We start from the raw sequence: 23,707 nt of genomic DNA, 5'->3' as shown, positions 1-23,707 counted from the left end.
AAAAAAACAAAAAACCCTGATTTCATTAAACTATTTTAAAGAAGTTGTGATTTGGTTCAGTCATCATCCATTGCTTTGACTGAGGTCAATACAAAACTAGTTAGCCAACTGAACATAAAACTCTTCACAAGATGATTGCACGAGTTGCAATGCAGTGAAAAATGTAGCTTAAACTGATGAGGGAAAATACATTATAGGTTCAGTGATTAATGCTATCCTTATTCAGATTATTTGCACAATGTAGTTTGCACAAGAGAAGAAAGACATTTATTTTGGACAAAATGTAATTTCCTATTGAATCAAAATTAGGAAAGTGGCATGTTCTAATTATAAATATGTAACAATCCAGGATCCAAAGTGATGATTTGATCTAAGTTGTATTATCTAGATAAAAAATTTCTTATTAAACTGATCTTTTTCAAAATTATTCCCAGAAGGAGACTATTCCAAGGTGAATCCTTACATCATCATTATATAATTGAATCCTTTGATTTGTGGCCATTCTCAGTGGCATTTTACGGGGTATCTCTGCTAGTGATTCATTTTGGAAAGTATTTTGATGCCAGTTTTGTTATTCTTTTGTTTTGAAATAGTCTCAGAAGAGTTTGAGACCAAAGAAGCTGTTTCTGCAAAAGAAGTCATCGAAGAAAAACGGTAATTGTTGAAATAATTGTGGAGATTTAGTTTTGTAATGATAGCTAATGTAACAGCATTCACTTCCACTCTAATTTTTCACTTTTCTTATAATACATCTAGCTATGTGGAGTCCAAAGATGTAATAATGGCAGAAATTGCTGCAGCAGAAGAAGTACCTGGAGAAGCTGCAGTTCCATTCTTTATAATAAAACCTGCTGTACAGAAGTTAATTGAAGGTGGAAGTGTCATTTTTGAGTGCCAGGTTGGGGGCAACCCAAAGCCGCATGTTTACTGGAAGAAAGCTGGGCTTCCAATCACTACAGGTTATAGGTACAATAACATTTTATAGTGAAATGCAATGCCTACATGGTGGGGGAACTCCATGCATAAAACAGATGAATTACTATATAATGCTGCCCCAAGGTATAGTACCTAATTATTTATTATCAGGAAATTGGACCTGAAATTGGAAGATAAATTTCTTTTTCAGATTGCATAATGATGTAACTTTAATGTGATATATATTTACATATATATATATATATACATACACACACACACACACATATATATTTACATATCTTCCACATCACAATATATGGTCCTTGGAAAAATAGTCTAGGATGGAAGGGTGTTCCCTCTTAAAGAAATTCTTTTGGGAGGTATTGTGTGAACAGGAATTGATTAGGGGAAGCATTTTAGTTTTGGAGGTGCTGTTAAGCCCAAGACATCTGATTGACTAAAGAAGAACATTGAATCTCTGCCTCATGTGAAGGTCAAAACTTTGGCAAGTCTGGCTGAACCATTCAGAGGCAATATCTTTCCTATCACTTGTGCCCCATTGTTCTGTCTCTTGAAGGAGCAGCTTCCTCTTAAGCAGAATGAGGCCACCTTTAAACTCTTGAAGCATTTGGTTCTCATTCAGAGACAATAGATTTGAAATTTTTGCCTTTGTAATTCTTCATTCTTAGAGGGCTTGTTTGTTTGTTGTTTTCCTAAAGATACAAAATAATTCATAAAAAAGAAACTGGGGAATGCAGACTTGAAATTTCTATGACTTTTGCCGATGATGCCGGAGAATATACTATTGTTGCTCGTAACAAACATGGGGAAGTTTCTGCATCAGCTTCCTTATTAGAAGAAGGTAAGTGAATAAGAAGTGGTGAGAATGGATTTTAAAGAACCATGAGGGGAAAATTGATTTGGTAAATACTGCCCTTATTTAAAAGGTAACATTACGAGCAAATGGAGTAATTTGGAAGAAAAGAACAATATGGTCCAAAAATAATAAACAGAATCCTGTCGTAAGACTGGTGGCCATATAAAACATTTAGACAAACAAATAAAAAAGCAAACAATAGATTTTATAAACTATATGTGCAAAGCCATATTCTGTGCAGCCAGAGACATCCACAGCTAGCCAAAAGGATGCCAGTGATAAAATGTGAACTGGAACGTCACTATGCATTTACATACATACATGATTACTAAAGTACTTGCTTATAACTAAAGGTATCATCTGAATACTTCTGGTACAAAAGACCAGGCTGTCCTTTCTGTGCAGCTGAAAGTAATACCTGCATTTTGTTTGGATAACACTTCTAACTATATACAAACCAAGTTGTAGTGAGGTCAATAGCTATGCTGTTCACAATAAGGAATCATTGAATATGTTCATGCTAGCTTAGATTTGCCACTTATTAGGTGAATGCAGCTAATGAAGGGCAGGATTTGCGTAGCAAAAAAAAAGAAGAGTTAAATTTAATCTTTGGCATTGATCATATTTAATGACTACTTATCTTTTTAGTAAAAGAGCACAGCACTGTCATACTTGGCCAATTATTAATTCCAACATGCACATCTAATAGCAAGCTACAAGCCAAGAGATTAATAGTTCACACGTCTCCATAAATTATTTGGAACCAGTGATTTAAAATATTCATTAAAGCCTCTAATTATTACTTAGTTATAAAAAAAAGGTAGAATTAATCTCTCCAACTTGTAAACACATAAGTGTTCTGTTTAGCAATGGGTGTTTATAAATGGAAAGTGTTCTGTTTAAAATGCTGTAACTTGTTAAACAGGAACTATTGCTTATGTCAATGGTTAAGGAATTACCATTTAGGTTCTTGCTAGAATTATTTTTAACTATTTAACTACTTTTTATTTATTTTTTCTTTAGCTGATTATGAGGTCTACCTAAAATCTCAAGAACAAATAATGTATCAAACTGAAGTAACTGCCTATGTTCAAGAACCCAAAATAGCTGCGGTTGCCCCCCCTACTTTATACGCTGACTATGAAAAAGAATATGAAAAAGAACAAGCTCTGATTAGGAAGAAAATGGCAAAAGATACTGTATTAATCAGGACATTTGCGGAGGAACAAGTAAGTGTGTCACAGGTTTGTGTGGGTTCATGGGTTTTGGAGTACGACCTCATACAAGACTTGTGATGTCATCATTATCACAACAAACCAAGTTTAATTTTAATTGCCATTTCTGGTATGCCAGCAATATGGCAACATTTATTTATCAATAAAGATGACAAATTTATTTTCCTTTTTTTTCTATATTCCCACTTCCCTCTATCGTGGCTTGAGGCTTAATAGGCATTTTAATGTTACCTATTTCGTACAGCGTATGTATGCAACCTACAGAGTTCAGCAAACGTTCAGTATTTGTATGTCTAATTCCCTTCCTATTTTCTATTTAGAGTTAATTAAGGAGATAATCATATTGGTTGGCATTTTCTCTCAAACTAGCCCTGGCACTCTCTCTTACACACAGACACATTCCTAACAGTTAAAACAATTAATCAGTGGAACGACTTGCCTCCAGAAGTTGTGATTGCTCCAACACTGGAGGCTTTTAAGAAGAGGCTGGACAGCCACATGTCTAGAATGGTATAGGGTCTCCTGCTTGAGCAGGGGGTTGGACTAGAAGACCTCCAAGGTCCCTTCCGGCTCTGTTATTCTGTTGTTCTGATCTTTCTATCTCTTGTCTTCATCTTCATTCTCCCACAGAGGCCACCTTCACTACGTAGATTTCTCCCAAGATGCCCCCTACTTTTCTTCAGTTCTGTGCTCCAGATCACATTCTGATCCATTTCAGATGTCTTAGCCCAATCATCCTAAGAAACGATCAAGCTTTTATAACTAGCATTATCTAAATCCATTTTGCTTTGCCAGCCATTACATGTCCTCCTTCTCTCTTTTTACCCGCTTGTCTTTCTATTTTAAGTCTCCACCTGTCTCCTCCTACTTGTCATTTTAGCAGTAGCTCCCTCTTCCTATGAGAAATCTATTTTTTATGGAAAATATTATCTGTCCTACAGCCAGGGTCTGCTGTCAGTTATTAAGAATAATATTAATAATTTATCAGCATGAGAGAATGCTAGAGAATCATGGGAGACATCAGTATGTCACAAAATATTTTTTTTTCTTTTCAAAATTAGACACGACGGTGTACTTTTACTCTTTCCTTCCTCTTTGTTTTCTTCACAAGTTTTTCTTAATATTGGAATAAACCCATCTTTCTTTCTTTTTTTTTTTTGCAGGAGTTCCATATTTCTTCCTTTGAAGAAAGACTTATGAAAGAGATTGAGTACCGGATTATTAAGATTACACTTGAAGAACTTCTTGAAGAAGATGGAGAGGAGATGGTAGTTGACATTCCTGAATCCGAAACCATTGAAGCAGGATTTGAATTAAGACTAAAAAATTACAGAATCTTTGAGGGAAGTGGCGTGACCTTCCACTGCAAGATGACTGGATATCCTTTGCCTAAGGTATGAATGTATTTGCTTTTCAGGAGAGCAAGCAATAGATTATCTGTACACTTCCCAACCTCATCTGGGAAGTTGTGGGTGCTCCATCACTAGAAGCTTTTAAGAAGGGACTGGACAACCACGTGTCTGGGATGGTATAGGGTCTATACCAGGGGTCTCCAACCTTGGCAACTTTAAGATTTGTGGACTTCAACTCCCAGAATTCCTCAGCCAGCTTTGCTGGGAGTTGAAGTCCACAAGCCTTAAAGTTGCCAAGGTTGGAGACTCCTGATCTATACCATAGCACGGGGGGGGGGTGTTGCGCTAGAAGACCTCCAAGGTCCCTTCTAGCTCTATCCTGATAGATTGATTGATCTTCTTATGAAATTGCATTACACTATAGTAGTAGTAGCCTCTTTTTCTTCTTGTTGATTTTAATATTGGTTAAAAATAATACTTTATGTTTATTACAAGCACTTCAAACAAATGAATCCAAACAGCTTAAAGTTACCAATATATCTGAAGTCTGTTTCCAAACTGATTGTTTTGATAACTGTTTATTTTAGCGAGCTAAACAATTCTCAAATTTGGAACTTTTCCTTTAATATTCAGAGATTCAGAGATTTTACTTTGTTGTGAGATAGATAGATAGATAGATAGATAGATAGATAGATAGATAGATAGATAGATAGACAGACAGACAGACAGACAGACAGACAGACAGACAGACAGACAGACAGACAGACAGACAATAGAAAAATGCACATTAGCAAAGCAGACACAGCAAACAATGTTCTGTAATTTATGGAACTGAAGGTCCTTCTCAAAATTCTCTAACCCTAACCCAAATCCTAACCCTAACCCTGCTAAAAATTCTCGCCTCTCATATAGCTTTGTAACTTCTTCAATGCAGATTGCATGGTACAAAGATGGCAAGCGTATCAGGCATGGAGACCATTACCACATGGAGATCCTGCCAGATGGCAGAGCCAGTCTACGTTTTCCTGTTGTCTTGCCTGAAGATGAAGGCATTTATACAGCCTTTGCTAGCAATGTCAAAGGAAATGCCATTTGCTCAGCAAAATTATATGTTGAGCCTGTTGGACCTACTGGATCTCCAGGTTATATCCCATCACCGGAAATGATGAGAAGATATCGGTAAGAATAAGGAACAATCTTGTCTTAATTATGACTTGACTACAGGTAGTCCTTGATTTACAACCACAGTTGAGCCCAACATTTCTGTCGTTAAGTGAGACATTTGTTAAGTGAGTTTTGCCACAGTTGTTAAGTGACTCCTTGCAGCTGATAAGTTAGTAACCCGGTTGTTAAGTGAATCTGGCTTCCCCATTGACTTTGCTTGCCAGAAGGTCGCAAAGGGGGATCACATGACGTTGGGACATAGCAATGGTCATAAACATGAACCCGTTGTCAAGCATCTGAATTTTGATCAGATGATCATGGGGATGCTGCAAAGGGCGTAACTGTGAAAACGGTCATAAATCACTTTTTTCAGTGGCGTTGTAACTTTGAACGGTCGCTGAATGAACTGTTGTACATTGAGGACTCCCTTTATTTGGGGCAGCCAATACATCTTTAGATTATAGCCTGAGACAACTGCTTGTAGTTGCACATAGATAGTATGTTATGAATTTATTTTTCTGTGAATAAATTTTGAATGCTATGATGGAAGAAACTTTTCATTCCTGCAATGTTGTAGAGCTGTAGTTGTTTCATTTTATAATCATGGAAATAGTGTCTTTATTTTTAATCATTTAAAAAATAATAATTAGGGATTGAACAAATCAGATCTTTATAGGGAGGGAGGGCCGTAAATTTATGCCACTATAAGAAGACCTTCACCCTGGCTGTTTCCATGCAGGCCTCCTTCCTGCAAGTCATTGATTCCGCTCCCCCCCCCCCCATTCTCCAAGTAATTGTTTTATTTAATTATGAGGTAGAAATGTTTTATTAGAAATTACAGGTGTTAGCTGAGCAGGGTGGTATTTATACGCACCATAAACCTTTTGCTGATCAAAAGTTCCTGATTTGCTATATATTGAGGAAGGCATTCATTCAAGCACAACAACTTAACATATCCTCTTTCAAAATGGCTGACTTCATAATCTCGTAAAGTGTTGCATGAAAATATTCAATTCCTGAAAGATTTTACGATCACATAATATTTAAATATTTTCTTTTCTTTTATATTACAACTGAGATATTCCCTTGTGTGGTACAGGGTTTGGCAGGCGCTTTGGTTCTCGAAGCATGATAACAAAAACCTCTAAATCAAGGCTGTCCTAAATGTCTGTGGAGATTCTCAGTCATCCAGGTTGTAGTTGTCCCAAAGGTGCTTTTTCAAGAGGCAACTGGACTTTCTGGTGTTTCTTTGAAGACGTTTCACTTCTCATCCAAGAAGCTTCTTCAGTTCTTCAGAAGCTTCTTAGATGAGAAGCGAAACGTCTTCAAACCAGAAAGTTCAGCTGCCTCTTGAAAAAGCACCTTTGGGCTGTCCTGAATCCTGTTCATATCCTTCACCATTTCCCTGCTCTGTAGGTATGTTCCCTTGATTAGCCATTCGTTTAATCCAGCCTACAGATAATAAAAAGGTAAAGGTTCCCCTCGCACATATGTGCTAGTCATTCTAGACTCTAAGGGCGGTACTCATCTCCGTTTCAAAGCCGAAGAGCCAGCGCTGTCCGAAGACATCTCCATGGTCATGTGGCCAGCATAACTAAACACCAAAGGTGCATGGAACACTGTTACCTTCCCACCAAAGCTGGTCCCTATTTTTCTATTTGCATTTTTACGTGCTTTCAAACTGCTAGGCTGGCAGAAGGTGAGACAAGTAATGGGAGCTCACCCTGTTACACGGAGCTAGTGATTCGAACCGCTGAACTGCCGACCTTTTGATCGACAAGCTCAGCATTTTAGCCACTGAGCCACCACGTCCCTCATTATAGATAATATCTATATTCATCATTATAGATACCGTGTTTCCACGAAAATAAGACCCTGTCTTATATTTTTATGAATCCTGAAATAAGCGCTTGGCCTTATTGCCATGCACACAAAAGCCCGATTGGGCTTATTATCAGGGGATGTCTTATTTTGGGGGAAACAGGGTAATATCTACTCCTTAATCCTTGTTTATTTAGACAAGTGAATGGCACTTGTTTAGATAAAAACAGAAGCAAAAGGCAAAGGTTAGCACAAATATTTTTTGTTTTGCATGATTCTAGGCATTTTCAGAGATAGCCTAAGTTATGTTTTAATTGTATTGATATGATGTGCTGCATAGGGACCTTTATTGCATACATAAATATTTACCGAGTGGTAAAAAGCCCCAACCTTACAGCATCAGACTTTGTGTACCAGGTTTAGAATAAAAGAACCGACTCTAGTGAATAATGAGACATTACCTGATACATGTAACTATACATGTTAACACATTACCTTTTCAGATCTCTTTCTCCTCGATCCCCAAGCCGTTCCCCTGCACGCAGTTCCCCTTCACGCTCTCCTGCACGCAGGCTGGAAGAGACAGATGAAGCACAGCTGGAAAGGTTGTACAAGCCAGTATTTGTGCTGAAGCCAACTTCATTTAAATGTGTGGAGGGACAGACGGCAAGATTTGACCTCAAAGTTGTGGGTCGACCAATGCCAGAGACGTACTGGTTTCAAAATGGTATGAAAGCTTTCTACTGATCACGTCATCTTCTGTAAAACCCAAGATTCACTTAAAGGGGAGTGAATGCTCAGTCTGAAATGATACCTGTATTTGTATCCGCAGGTCAGCAAGTCCTTAACGATTATACCCACAAAATAGTGATTAAGGAAGATGGCACACAATCCATGATTATTGTTCCAGCAATGCCTTCCGATTCAGGGGAATGGGTTGTAATTGCTCAAAACAGAGCAGGAAAAGCATCCATTTCAATGACCTTGACAGTGGAAGGTATTTATTTTATTAATGTAGGGCAGAACTCAATTTCATTGAGGGCTGCATCAGTTGTGTTTGATCTTGGGGGGCGGGGGGGGCATGGTGGATGTGGCTAGCTTGACGTCACTCATGTTGGGGGCACCTGTGGAGGCCCAAGCGATCTGCTAGCGAAAACAGGTTCCCAAGGTCCGTTTTTGGCTGTGACGGCCTCCTGCAACCCTCTGTCAGTGAAAATGGAGCTTGGGAAGGCCACATGCAGCCCGCCCGAGCTCCATTTTCTCTGGCAGAGGCACTGTGGCCTGCTCCTTCACTGTTTCCAGGGCGGCCCCACAGGCCAGATCTAAGCACCCTGCAGACCGGATCTGGATTTCACACCTCTGATTTAGGAGATGGCTGGGATGTTTCTGGTTATAATTTTGTACCTGTATTCCTCTGATAACTTGTTTCTTTGTCTATCATAGCTAGGGAACATTTGGTAAGACCGGTGTTTGTAGAAAAACTGAAGAATACGAGTGTCAAGGAAGGAGATAAACTGGAAATGAATGTGAAAGCCCGGGGAAACCCTAATCCTGACATTGTGTGGCTAAAGAACAGTGACATCATTGTTCCCCACAAATACCCCAATATAAAGTAAGCCTTATAAATAGAATGAATAAAATGTTCCACTTGTAATGCAGTCAAAGTTGTATCATGCATACTCCTAACCATTGCAGAAAATTAGCATTGAGAAAATTAAGGGGTGCTCAGAATATTTTTCAGGAAGACTAAAATAATAATATACTATGCCTCTTTTTGATTAAGCAATTCATTCAGAATTCAGTGATGTTCTGAACAGGTTTCTCAATCTGATACAATTTAGTTAAAAGAGATATACAACTCTTTTTATCCCCGGCAAGCATACAGGTAGTCCTTGACTTACAGCCATTCATTCATTGTAACCATTCAAGGTTACAATGGCACCGAAGGAATAGCAATTATCACCAGTCTTTAGAGTTTTGGAATCCCAGGAGCCCTGTGGTCATGTCATTGTGATCTGGGTGAATGGCAACCTGACTGCACTTATGATCAGTTGCTACATGCCCCACGACTGCCATATGCAATCTTCCATGCCAGCTTCCCCAGAAAGACAAAGGAGAAGCTGGCAGGAAAGATCACAAGTCACTGGGATAAGTCTCCCCCACATGCACGCTCTTCCCAGCTCCTGTTCATGCTTCAGAGGCCACTTAGGCACTCCTGTGCACCCTATCTGACCCATGTCTATGGAGATTCTCAGTCATCCAGGTCATGGTTGTCCCAAAGGTGCTTTTTCAAGAGGCAACTGGACTTTCTGGTTTTTCTTTGAAGATGTTTCGCTTCTCCTCCAATCACAGCTGAAGAAGCTTCTTGGATGAGAAGTGAAACATCTTCAAAGAAAAACAGAAAGTCCAGTTACCTCTTGAAAAAGCACCTTTGGGACTACCTGACCCATATGGCTCCTCTCGCATACCCCTGCACACCTTACCTAACTTGTATGGTGCCTCTCATGCATGCTTGCATGCCCTGCTTTAGTCATTTAGTGACAAAAATACTGGTCCCAATTGTCATTTTAATTTGAGGACTATCTACATTGCTCTAAATTCCGCACTCCCCAAATGCTAGAAAATAGAAGGGTGCTGTAAACAACATTCATAAACAATTTAATTGGTTGAAAAGTTCTGTTCAAATCATTACTTAACTCTCCCCATTCTCATTTTCAGAATTGAGGGAGCAAAAGGCGAAGCTGCCTTGAAGATTGAGTCCACAATTAGACATGATGCCGCATGGTATACTGCGACTGCCATTAATAAAGCCGGACGTGACACTACACGATGTAAAGTGAATGTTGAAGTTGAGTTTGCTGAGCCTGAACCAGAAAGAAGGCTAATCATTCCCAGAGGGACATACAGAGCAAAAGAAATTGCGGCACCAGAATTAGAACCTCTCCATTTGCGTTATGGTCAAGAACAATGGGAGGAAGGAGACCTATATGACAAAGAAAAACAACAGAAGCCATTTTTCAAGAAAAAACTCACTTCCTTAAGGCTCAAACGCTTTGGGCCAGCCCATTTTGACTGTAGACTCACACCTATTGGTGATCCAACCATGAGAGTAGAGTGGCTACATGATGGCAAGCCTTTGGAGGCAGCAAACAGACTTCGGATGATTAATGAATTTGGATATTGCAGCCTTGACTATGATATTTCCTATCCCAGAGACAGTGGTGTGATTACATGCAGGGCTACAAATAAATACGGTACAGACCATACCTCAGCAACTCTCATCGTTAAAGATGAGAAAAGCCTGGTTGAAGAAACTCAGTTGCCGGACGGCAGGAAGGGTCTTCAGCACATTGAAGAGTTAGAAAGGATGGCACATGAAGGGGCTGTTACTGGCATTGTAGAAGATCAAAAAGTGAAACAAAAGCCAGAAATAGTTTTGTTTCCTGAACCTGCAAGAGTCGTTGAAGGTGAAATCGCACGATTCCATTGCCGGGTGACTGGTTACCCGCAACCAAAAGTCAATTGGTACCTCAATGGACAACTTGTTCGTAAAAGTAAAAGGTTTAGACTTCGTTATGATGGAATCTACTACCTGGACATTGTGGACTGCAAAACCTACGATACAGGTGAAGTGAAAATAACTGCAGAAAACCCCGAAGGTTCAATTGAACATTCAGTGAAGATTGAAATTGAACAGAGAGAAGATTTCAGATCAGTACTTCGCCGGGCACCCGAACCTAGGCATGAAGCTCCAACAACAGAGCCTGGAAAACTTCTGTTTCAAGTCCAAAAGGTTGACAAACCAGTTGAGGCAACTACCCAAGAAGTGGTGAAGCTGAAAAAGGCAGAAAAAGTCAGCCATGAAAAAGTATCCGAAGAATCTGAAGAACTCCGCAGTAAATTCAAACGCAGAACTGAGGAGGGCTACTATGAAGCTATGACCGCTGTGGAGCTTAAATCTCGTAAGAAGGATGAATCATACGAAGAGTTGCTTAAGAAGACAAAGGAAGAACTTCTCCATTGGACCAAGGAGTTAACAGAGGAGGAAAGGAAAGCCTTAGAGGCTGAAGGCAAAATCACTATTCCAACCATCAAGCCAGAGAAAGTTCAACTTAGTCCAAGCATGGAGGCTCCCAAGATATTTGAGCGTATACAAAGCCAGACAATAAGTGAAGGAAGGGATGCCCACTTCCGTGTTCGTGTAGTAGGCAAACCGGATCCAGAATGTCAGTGGTTCAAAAACGGTGTGCAGATTGAAAGGTCAGACCGCATCTATTGGTTCTGGCCAGAAGATAACGTTTGTGAGTTGGTCATCAGAGATGTAACAGCAGAGGATTCTGCCAGCATAATGGTGAAAGCTATGAACGTAGCCGGTGAAACCTCCAGTCATGCTTTCTTATTAGTACAAGGTAAGGTATACACCTCTGTTTCTGTCTCATTTTGGCTTTCATGCCATCATGCTCAAACCTACCATCCAGGGGTGAAATGATCCCAGTTCGGACCGGATCGCCCAATCCGGTAGCGATGGCGGCAGGTGGTTCGGAGAACCGGTAGCAAAAATCCCTGCGCCCCCCCACCATGCCCAGCTGCGCGATCATCAGAGGCTTTTTTTTACTTTTAAAAGCATTTTTTCTACAACCTCTTCAGCCAAAATATCCTTTTAAAAGTAAAAAAAAAAAAGCCTCTGATGACCGTGCGGCTCAGCTGGGATCATCAGAGGCTTTTAAAACTATTTTTTTCTGCAAACTCTTAAGGTTGTAGAAAAGATGCTTTTAAAAGTAAAAAAAAAAAAAGTTGGCCATGCCCACCCAGTCACCTTAACCCCCACCCTCACCAAGCCATGCCCACAGAACCAGTAGTAACAAATTTTACATTTCACCACTGCTTCCATCCCTCTTCAATATCTTTCTGTTGTTTTGGCAGCCAAACAGCATATAGTATTTATCCAGGAGTTACAAGATGTCACCGCTAAGGAGAAAGATTCAATGGCAACCTTTGAATGTGAAACCTCTGAGCCCTTTGTTAAAGTGCAATGGTACAAAGATGGGATAGAGATATCTTCTGGAGACAAATACCGAACACATTCTGACAGGAAGGGCCATTTCCTTTCCATACTAATGATCGACAAGTTTGACGAAGATGATTACAGCTGTGCCCTTGTGGAAGACGAATCTGTAAAAACAACAGCCAGGCTAATTGTAGAAGGTGAGGACAGAAATAGTTTTAACACATGCTTTTTTTGCCAATATCTCTTTGTATAGAAATGATATATGAGCTGCGCTGTTCAGTGGGAGTTTCTCTATTCAGATTTTTCATCCTATCATTCTGAGCTTCTCTGAATAGCCATAATACAGGAAGTCCTTGATGTATGACTTTTAATGGAGCCTGCACATTACGTTGTATGTCACGAAAGCTGTAAAACCCAATTTTATGACCTTTTTTGTGGCAGTCATTAAGCAAACAAGGCAGTCGTAAAATGAATGCAGCAATATTTAAATGGAAACCATAGTTTTTAAGTGAACCTATTGTTTGCTAAGGAGTAGAGGTTTTTTTGCGAAAACTAGAAGTAACTTCTGGTTACTTCTCAACAACACTTTTCGGCAAAAGTGTTGTAAAGCAAGGTCACATGACTGTGGGGCTCTGCAAATGGCCACAAATGCAGCTGTATTGCAGAGTTCCTGAAGTACCATCACAAGTACCATGACTGTGGGGTGGAGTCCACCTGGCAGAACTTCTGAACCAGTTCATATCTCCCATTTTCCAGATAAACTGTAACTTCAAACAGTCACTAAGTGACCAGTTGTAACTCAAGGATTACCTGTACTTATTTTCATTCTGCTATGGTTATTGTGCAATGGGATCAGTTTGTCTTCTATAGTTGGGGTTAAATGTGTATAACACCTAATCATCTAGATTCAGGATGGCTTACAATGCAATTTACAAAAGGCATCCACAGTAAAAAAATAAATAAATCACACACATGGTTTACAGAGTCAGCATATTGCTCCTAACAATCTGGGTCCTCATTTTACTGACCTCAGAAGGATGGAAGGCTGAGTCAACCTTGAGCCGGTGAGACTCGAACTTCCAAACTACTGGCAATTGGCCATCAGCAGAATTAGCCTGCAATAGTGCAGTCTAACCACTGCGCCACCATGGCTCTTCAAACAAGCTTTCTTTGCTTCCTTTTATAACATGCTAAATATGAGTAACAAATGATGCCCGGCTACTTTTAGAGATCCACTGTTTATATAAAATCTAAAGAAACCTAAGGGACAGGGTATAGCCTAAACTAGCCATAAACAATTGTGAAACTAGGCATTTTAATGAAAATTATAGTTTCTAAGTATAGATAGTTTTCAAATAAAATAAAATTTTGCTAGAAACAGTTTTATTCTGATATCTATTATACCATCTAAAGTTACCAGCTTTCGTTGTTAGCTATTGAAAACACTTTAAAATGTAGCATATGTTTAATCCAGTTGGGGAATTTTCATAACATTTACTGAAATGTCTATACTTGGATGTAGGTGCTGTTGTTGAATTTATAAAAGAATTGGAGGATATCGAAGTTCCAGAAACCTTCTCAGGGGAACTAGAATGTGAAATTTCACCTGAAGATGTGGACGGAAAGTGGTATCATAATGGCACTGAGTTGACATCCAATAATAAATATGTAATAACCTCACGCCGAGGTCGTCAGATCCTTACAGTTAAAGATGTTGCTAAAGAAGACCAAGGAGAGTATAGCTTTGTGGCAGAAGGGAAAAAGACCTCCTGTAAACTAAAAATGAAACGTAAGTCCATCCACAAAAACTGATCCTACCTTATAAATATTTCATACCCACCGTTTCTCATCATGAATAACCGTGCTGTGTTTTTTTATTTCATATACCTCAGCGCGACCTGTGACTATCCTTCAAGGTCTGTCTGATCAGAAAGTCTGTGAAGGCGATATTATACAACTTGAAGTGAAGCTCTCCCAAGAAAATGTTGAAGGTGTCTGGATGAAGGATGGCGCCGAAATTCAACCAAGTGATCGTATACACATTGTCATAGATAAGCAGTCCCATATGCTCCTAGTCGAAGATGCAACCAAAGAAGACAGAGGAGCCTACTCCTTTAACATCCCTAGTCGTCTTCTTGTAACATCTGGCCGCGTTTCTGTCTCTAGTAAGTTTGGAAGCTTCCTTGGGAATCTAGTAACCATATCCTACATAGGCAATATTAAAGCAATGCAAAAATGAAGTAATAACTACTAAATAAAAGAGATCAAAGGAAATGAGAAAAAAAGGAGAGGAAATCTAAGTCAAGGCATATTTTCTTGTTGCCGCTGCAGCATGGAGGTATTTTATTAATTTTTAAGACATATGTTCTCATGACATCACTTTCATCTCATACCCGATCTGCCGCCAAGAATTGTCGCACACAAAACTTCCCATAAAGACAATCTAGCAAACCTCTGGGATAAGACAGGGAAGATATGGTCAGGGACATCATCTGTTTAGGGTTAGGTTTAGTTGCCCTAGCACATCTGTTATGGATATGTCCTCTTTCCCTCTGGATGCAGAGCACTGTGCCTCCATGTTGGTTTTGGCTGTAGGAACACTTGGACTTTTTTCTCACTACAATATTGAATTTCCAGGAGACTGAAAGACTTTCCAGGAAGGAACCCTGCTATTTGGTGTTTGTGTATCTTGTTTGCATGTGTATTTATCGACATGCATACTGGAGAAATTATAAAGGAAGTATATGCACAAAAACATTTGCAGAATGGGGGCAGTGGTGATAGGAAATAGAAGAGATGAGAAAGGGAGAAAAGGTTTTTTGGGGTTTTTTTCTTAATCAAAACTGATTTGGGAGAGAAATTACTTTCAGGGGAGGATAGGAAATAATGATCTAGAAATACAATTGCATTGAGAGCAATCAGCTCTTCCAGTCCCTCAGGCAGAATTTTGCAGGAATAGGGATGGGGGGGGGGAGAGGGGGTAGCATAGGCATATCAATCTTCTATTTCCCATTTTCATAGATGATGCCACCTGGAAATTGCCTAGATTACAGTGTACAAATTACCTCCAGAAGACACATCGATGAGTTTGTTTCATGAAACAATAGATCTCTCAGCCCCGCTGATGAGGCACTCTAAAGATAGACTGTGAGGGCAGTTTATATCAATATACTTTCCTCCCAACTAAAGAGCAGGAAGAAAGTGTATTAATATGACCCCGAGGAAGAATCTTAAATCTGGAATGCTTGAAACGTAACATTTTTATGATGGCCATTATATGCTATTTGCAGGTGTGGAGATAATTGTTCCTCTGAAAGATGTCCATGCTATTGAAGGCACAAAAGCCATCCTTGAGAGCAAAATTTCTGTCCCTGATGTATCTTCCTCCAAATGGTATATAAATGATGAACAAATAAAGCCCGATGACCGTATACAAGCAGTCTCCAAGGGCATGAAGCAACGACTTGTCTTTACTAGGACATATGCATCAGATGAAGGACAGTGTAAATTAGCTGTTGGCAAAGTTGAAACCAGCTGTAATCTCATAATTGAAAGTATGTATTCTTCAAACGTGCAGCCATTCTGCTCATGCAAAGATGCGATAATAGGAATTCAAAACTGTATATATAACCCCCTTATATATTTATTTTAAACAGAGATTAAGATCATTAAAGGTCTTCATGATATCACCTGTACTGAAACCCAAAACGTCACCTTTGAAGTTGAGCTGTCCCATGCTGGGATTGATGTGCTATGGCATTTTAAGGACCAAGAAATCAAAGCCAGCCCCAAGTACAAGATAGAGGCACATGGCACAATATATAAGCTGACGGTAATCAACATGATGAAAGATGATGAAGGCGAATACACATTTTACGCTGGAGAAAAGAAGACCTCTGGGACACTGGTGGTAGCAGGTTAGTTGCATGCAATGTTTGTTTGTGATGGTGGCGAATATCTTTAGTTGGGGCGTAGGATGAGGGGTGGAGTTTCATTCTCCGAGCTTGTGGGTTGGTTTCCAAACATTTCATTACCAGGCTAGGTAACATCTTCAATAGAATTCAGCTGAAGATGTTACCTAGCCTGGTAACAAAACGTTCAGAAACAAACCCACAAGCTCGGAGAATGAACCTCCACTTTCATGAATAGAATGTATTGATTTTCTTTTTAAAGTTACATTTTATGTATCTATCTGTATCTATCTATCAGTCTGTCTGTCATCTATTTATCCATCCATCTATCCATCCATCCATCCATCCATCCATCCATCCATCCATCCATCCATCCATCCATCCATCCATCTATCTATCTATCTATCTATCTATCTATCTATCTATCTATCTATCTATCTATCTATCTATCTATTAAATTTATTTGCTGCCCATCTCACTTTGAAGCAACTTTGAATGACTTACAAAATGCCCAATCATTTGTTAAGGTGCTTGCAATTCATTTCATTGTTACAAGTTGAAACTTACAAAAAATCAGGGTGAATCTAGGGGATAAAATGTCAGGATATTTCTTAACATTCCTAGTGGAAGTAATCTTCCACGACTTTCCAAACTCACTGAAAGAGCCAGGTACCTTTTGGGCAATTGCAGGTAGGTAATATAGGACAATAGTTTTTAATGTGACTAAAGATTTTCAGTGTTTGAATATATCACTTCCCCTTTTTTTACTTAGTTTTAATTTTCTATCATGCCCCATGGAAACATTGGGGAGGAAATCATTTCTTGGTCATCATAACCAGGGATACACAATTTTGTGGAGGTGAAGTCTCCCCTCCCCCCTCAATTTTTGAGTAGTGTGCTTAGGATATGTTGCAACATGAAGACCAAAACAAACAAAAAAGATCCCTTTAGTTTAGTGTTACTTTTAAGTAAAATGAAATATAAGCAATAGGATTACTTACCAACCATCCATTTAATAATATTAAATTTAATAATCCAGTACATACATTAAATGCTGCAAAACTTTGCAAGTTTTTAGGGGCAGTATGGAAGCTGCTGATTGTGCACCTCTGGTGCAAATCCAGCCAAGTGTAGTGCGGTTCCATTAGCATTTCATTTTCCTTTTTTATGACCACCTTTCCACAGATCAGTTACAGAGCATGTTGCAGAGCTCTGGAGCACATCTTAGAAGGCCATTCCTATTTACGGATAGAGTCAGCCCTATGCATTCCATGGTTGGGGGGAGGGGACCAGCAAAGATACACAGCTTCACACAGTATCTAAGGTCACCTAAGTAATTTTAGCACCTAGATAGAAGAATCTACTCAAGCAATAAAACCAAAAATTAACCTTTTTTGCCATCTCATATCAGTCACCTGAGAAGGCAACTATATCTAAGAGTAGATTTGGGCTCCAAGTATAGTAGCAGAAGGTCACTGCTTTTATAGACGGGAATTACCACAGGAAAAAGAATTACCACATGCCTCGGAGGGTACCTGAGGGATCACCTTTTTTGAAGAGTTTCTACCCATCCAATTAGATCAAATAGGATGGGCATGTTGCAGATCTCATCAAATAATGTCAGATGATGGGGGCTAGAAGACAAGCATTTCCTGTAGCAGCCCTTACTCTGTGGAACATCTTCCCTCTGGATATTAGAATGGCCCCAACCCTTTTAGCCTTCCATAAAGTTTAAAGACCTGGCTATGCTCCCGAGTTAGGTGCACTACACGTGCCAAGGGCCCCTTGGCTATATTTTTAACAGGACAGATATCTTGCTAGTATGTCATCGAACTAGATGTTTTAATGGTTGTTGTATTGAAACGGTTTTTACTGTTTTTATTGTTTTAAAATGTTTTTAAGATTTTAATTCTAGTATGTGTTTCTGAATTGTGAGCCACCCAGAGTCGTTAGCCAAGATGGGCAGCTATAGGAATTAATTAAATAAATAAATAAAAATAAACGTGGAGTCAAACTGAAGACCTATGCTATAGATAAACATTCTCCTTTTCCCTTTCTTTCACAGGTGGTGCCATTTCAAAACCCCTCACTGATCTCACAGTAGCTGAGTCCCAGAAAGCTATTTTTGAATGTGAAGTAGCCAATCCTGAATCTGTAGGCCAATGGCTGAAAGATGGAAAGCCGCTTACTATGACAGCTCGCTGCAAAAGCGAATCTGATGGGTTGAAGCGAAGACTTGTTATACCAATCAGCAAACTGGATGATGTTGGGGAATATACCTTCCAAGTGGCATCTTCAAAAACATCAGCTAAACTGAAGGTTGAAAGTAAGTAATCGAGGAAACCTCATCTCAGATAACATGTATTTGTTATCTTACTTGATTCTTGATTTGTTTGTCCTGGAATTTGAGACCATGGTTCTAAATAGATATATCTCTGAGCATAGTGGGTTTATTTTTGAGTGGATATGTATAGGCATATTCAGTATTTTTAATGTCAGAATCTAACATTATTAGTTCCATTTTTAATGTCAAAATCTAACATTGTTAATTCCATCTTTAGTTCCTAAGTGGAATAGGATTTTTCAAATGTTCCATTGTGAAACAGATAAAAGGCAGTATTAGACAAAGAAGTATGAGATATAAGTTTCACTCACTGCATAGAAAGAAAAATAAGAGCATAATATAAAATGGATTTTAAGAAGTGTTGAGTGGGGGTGAGGTGTGGGTAATAAAAGATAACCACCTATTCCAACCTCCCTAAGGCCCACCCAAATTCTCTTCTGAAGATCCCTCCAGAATGAAATAGCCTGTGTGGAGGGAAAAATGAGAAGGAAGGAGATCAAAAACTGAGCAGAGCAGTTTCTATGAGCAAGTGGGAGACAGCTGTTGCTTCCTTTTTACCTCATAGCCTCTCCTGGGCTAGACTTTAACGGTATATCTTAGTCCCCCAATTGTGCATAGCTTAACTAGACTGCTAGGCTTGAATTTGGCTGAATTCTCTCAGACACTTGGCAAAACATGATTAGATAAGAATCTTTATTATAAATTAGAATGAAGACATATTAAGCAGCTGGTTGTCCCTTATGAGTGGGAGTGTGCCGTTCCCTTCTTATGCCCACAGAAAGCTCAACCCATTTTGTCTTCTTTAGGCCTGTCCCACATTGTACAGTTGTTCATACAACTGACATTTCTGTCCTGAGAACACCAGCTCCTCACTTATTTTTCATATTATTTTATAAAGTCTGAGTACAATATTAGATTTGCATTAGACATGTAACTATTCATTTTATAATTCTTTGTCTCTTCTTTTTAAATAGCTGTCAAGATCAAAAAGACACTAAGGAACCTGACTGTGACAGAAACACAAGATGCAGTATTTTCAATAGAACTTACTCACCCAAATGTGAAAGGTGTTCAGTGGATTAAAAATGGTGTCGAGCTACATTCTAATGACAAATATGAAATCAAGGTGGAAGGAACTACTTACACACTGAAAGTGAAGAACTGTACGGTAGTTGATGAATCAGTTTATGGTTTTAAACTGGGAAGAATAGGAGCAACTGCAAGACTCCATGTTGAAAGTAAGTCAACCAAGTAGACTGAAGTAAAATTGATGGCATTAATAGTCAAAGGACAAGACGCACAATTGCTCTTAATAAGCATATTCATTCACACTGTCTTATATCCTGGAGATTCTCAGAAAAAGAGATAATTGTAACACACATGTGCATACCCTGTTTCCCCTAAAATAAGACATCCCCTGATAATAAGCCCAATCGGGCTTTTGAGCGCATGGCAATAAGGGCAAGCGCTTATTTCAGGGTTCAGAAAAATATAAGGCGGGATCTTATTTCGGAGAAACACGGTATTACGGCCAGTGGTGCCTCTTTCAACCGCCTCCATTTTAAATTCTGAAAAGCCACCCATTACTTGTCCCTTTTCTAAGGCCAATATCTTAGTTGGGAATTAAAGTCAAGTATCATGACTAAATGTTTGCTAATTTCTTCCTTCAGCTGTTAAAATCATTAAAAAGCCAAAGGACGTGACTGCTCTGGAGAATGCTGTTGTTTCCTTTGAAGTGAGCGTATCTCACGATGCTGTGCCTGTGAAATGGTTCCACAAAAACATCGAGCTCAAGCCAAGTGACAAATGCAGTATGAGTTCTCAAAGGAAAGTTCATAAACTGACCCTGCAGAATATATCTCCTGCTGATGCTGGAGAATACACAGCGGTTGTGGGACAACTGGAGTGCAAAGCTAAGCTTTTTGTGGAAAGTAAGTTTTTTTAAAAAAGCCTTCTGCCTAAAATAGATTTTAAGTGCCATTAACAAATGTCACACCGGAGGATATTTGTCTCACTTTACTTTTTAATATTACCTTCCGCAGCGGTACACATTACAAAGACCATGAAAAATATTGAGGTTCCAGAGACTAAAACTGCCTCTTTTGAGTGTGAGGTGTCTCATTTCAATGTACCTGCTCTGTGGCTGAAAAACGGAGTGGAAATTGAAATGAGCGAGAAGTTTAAAATAGTCGTTCAAGGGAAACTACACCAGCTCAACATCATGAATACCAGCAGTGAAGATTCTGCGGAATATACCTTCATCTGTGGGAATGATAAAGTCAGCGCAACCTTAACTGTTAAACGTAAGTTTGAAACTGGAAAGAAGAAAGGATATTTTATAGAAGCAAAGAGTATCAGGTCGGTAGAGTATCTTGAACAAAAGCTAGAGCAAGCAAAAAATGGACATCTAGAGCAGAAATGATCTGCTTTCCTTTGGTCTGAGGGTTGACCATTTTTAGTGGAACTTTAGGGAGTCCCTACATTTCTTGGTGGCCATTCCAATCTTGTCAGAGTTGAAGAATGAAATGCAGAAGACAAATAATTAAACCTTCCTTGGGGGAAGGATTCGAACAATTAATTTTTATTCCTCCAGTTATATGTTGCTGTGATCATAAATATCTATTATTATTAGCCACTAATTCTAATCAGTTATCTAGGTCAACAACACTGAATCAGACTTTCACTGATTATTTCTTTTCCACAGCTGTCCTGATTACATCTATGCTGAAAGACATCAATGCTGAAGAGAAAGATACAATCACTTTTGAAGTCACTGTCAATTATGAAGGCATCACATATAAATGGTTGAAGAATGGGGTGGAAATAAAGTCCACGGACCGATGCCAGATCCGAACAAAGAAACTTACGCATTCACTCTCAATAAGGAATGTCCATTTCGGAGATGCTGCTGAATACACATTTGTTGCTGGCAAAGCAGCATCAGCAGCAACTTTATATGTGGAAGGTATTCCCTCTTTTTGTATACTATATAATTTTTGTTTACATAGATGTGTTCAGGGAGGAAGCAACCTAGTCAGAACTCGAGCTGCATTTATTCATATCAAGGCAGGCCTACACATGATCCTCAACTAACACACATTGATTCAGCATAAATTAGCTTTCAGAAACTATAATATTGGATTTGTCTCAATAGGTGGTCTAACATTAGTCAACAATGATCTACCATATATATATGATCATATATTGAATTGATAACCTATAATTGAAACTTATTTTCAACATAGGCAGCTATAACTAAACCAGGCAGCATCAAATTCACCATAGTTTTCATAAACCACAAAATCATCACTTTCAGATCCAGACCATTCTAGAATATTCTGTTTTATTCCATAGCTGGGAAACCATAATTTTTGCTTCAGTTATGGTTGGCCTTTTCTCATCTTTTTGTTCTTTAAAATTAACTGTGGGAAATCGCCAAGGATCTATCAGTTTTCCTATCTCCACTAAATCTTGATATAGTCTGTTTTTCTTTTTATTTATTTTATGTCATTGAGATTATATGATTAGGTCAGATATGGGTGAAATATAGGACTCTTGGTCACTTTGTTAATATTTAATGCTAGAAAAAAATCACTTTTTTAACTTAAAACAGGTTGTATACAGTTTAATTTAATACTGCAACATGTCTGTAATCTGTACTTGAATTCTGTGATACCAAATACATTCTTGTATATCTGCCAAAAGTTTTCGTAAGCTTTATCTCTGAATCTCCCCAAAATGTATCCATTTACCCACTTCCAAATTTCTCTCTCTTCAATTTTGTCCTCCTTATGGAATATAATAGGGAGGGGGTGCCTTATGCTCCATCATTCCATCATCAAAAGCTGAAACAGTGGTTAATGAGACTTTTTGATTTGTTCAACATTGCAGAATAATAATAATAATAATAATAATAATAATAATAATAATAATAATAATAATAATAATTTTATTGCTATACCGCCCTTCTCCCGAAGGACTCAGGGCGGTATACAGCCAATTTAAAAAACACAAGACACAACAATGATTAAAAATTAAAATAATTAAATAGATTTGGCCGGTTTAAATAGCTTTGGTAAAGGCAAAAAGGCTTATTCATCTCTTGGCTAATTAAGCTAAGATATGGATGTCCAAATGCAGATAATATGCACAATTACAGGGTACTTCCTGTACTGGGAGTCAGATACTAGAAATTTCTATATGTATATAATTAATTGAAATTATTCTTATCTGCTTTTAAAATGGTACGTAATATTAAGAGTCATTCACTCCCTCCCGCCCGGGAAATATGGTAAATTGCTATGGTATGCAGAAAAACAAGGAAGAAGTAAAATAAATAGGACAGGATTCCAGTGCAGAGCAAAAAGAAATTGTAATAACCTCATAAATAAGGAGATATTTAATTGCCTCCATCTACCAATAGAACAGATTCTGCAACTTCTAGGTGTCACCCTATTTGTTCTAGAATCTAGAGCATTATATACTTTCCAGAACTGAGTCATATAGGCCACTGAAGGGGAGAGAAAGAAGCAAGTTTCATATGACAATACATAATTTATAATTATTAATCTTTTTGACTCATATTAGCTATTGATAACAACTTGCATTGACTTTTCTAGCCCGCCATATTGAATTTAGAAAACACATCAAAGACATTAAAGTGGTGGAGAAGAAAAGAGCTGTTTTTGAATGTGAAATCTCCGAACCTGACATTTCTGTTCAGTGGATGAAAGATGGGCAGGAGCTTCAGCTTGGAGATAGGTAATTTCTTTAGAGTTGCATCTACTTTGTTATGTGGGCACACAACTTGTGAACTACTGATGAAAACTATGCAGAAGCTGTCTAGATAATGAATACAGATTTTTACATCTTTTTTGGCCAGTCTGCCAGCTAATTTTCAAGTTTGTAACTTGAAAATTAGAGTCATAATTCTTGATTGCTGTATCTGTTTCTTCTTTCACGAAACTTTAGGATCAGTGCAGAAACATCCCTAGATTTTGATTATTAATTTTCTCCTCCAAGTCTGGGCAGCTTCGTCTTCATCTCATGTACAAGTTAATTTTAGCATTTAAGAAAA

The 23,707-nt window shown here is 38.6% G+C and overlaps 1 protein-coding gene across 1 annotated transcript in view; it reads left to right on the top strand.

Moving 5' to 3' along the window:
* The window catches only part of TTN (titin), a 312,529-nt gene that overhangs the window by 30,283 nt on the left and 258,539 nt on the right, over positions 1–23,707 (top strand). Inside the window, exons 18-38 of the mRNA XM_087882058.1 lie at positions 594–654; positions 757–966; positions 1,638–1,780; positions 2,819–3,024; positions 4,194–4,424; positions 5,317–5,561; positions 7,871–8,094; positions 8,200–8,364; positions 8,811–8,979; positions 10,086–11,776; positions 12,291–12,572; positions 13,898–14,164; positions 14,268–14,540; positions 15,666–15,929; positions 16,032–16,292; positions 18,352–18,612; positions 19,605–19,868; positions 20,301–20,561; positions 20,673–20,933; positions 21,335–21,595; positions 23,250–23,391. Of these exons, the coding sequence (XP_087738184.1) occupies positions 594–654; positions 757–966; positions 1,638–1,780; positions 2,819–3,024; positions 4,194–4,424; positions 5,317–5,561; positions 7,871–8,094; positions 8,200–8,364; positions 8,811–8,979; positions 10,086–11,776; positions 12,291–12,572; positions 13,898–14,164; positions 14,268–14,540; positions 15,666–15,929; positions 16,032–16,292; positions 18,352–18,612; positions 19,605–19,868; positions 20,301–20,561; positions 20,673–20,933; positions 21,335–21,595; positions 23,250–23,391 (6,142 nt within the window). The remainder of the gene's footprint in view (positions 1–593; positions 655–756; positions 967–1,637; positions 1,781–2,818; positions 3,025–4,193; positions 4,425–5,316; positions 5,562–7,870; positions 8,095–8,199; positions 8,365–8,810; positions 8,980–10,085; positions 11,777–12,290; positions 12,573–13,897; positions 14,165–14,267; positions 14,541–15,665; positions 15,930–16,031; positions 16,293–18,351; positions 18,613–19,604; positions 19,869–20,300; positions 20,562–20,672; positions 20,934–21,334; positions 21,596–23,249; positions 23,392–23,707) is intronic.

The sequence above is a fragment of the Pantherophis guttatus genome, chromosome 1 (genome assembly GCF_059756535.1).
Source record: "Pantherophis guttatus breed Tessera chromosome 1, ASM5975653v1, whole genome shotgun sequence".
Lineage (NCBI taxonomy): Eukaryota > Metazoa > Chordata > Lepidosauria > Squamata > Colubridae > Pantherophis > Pantherophis guttatus.
Note: the sequence above shows the minus strand (reverse complement) of the source record. Positions and strands in the feature narration are given on the sequence as shown.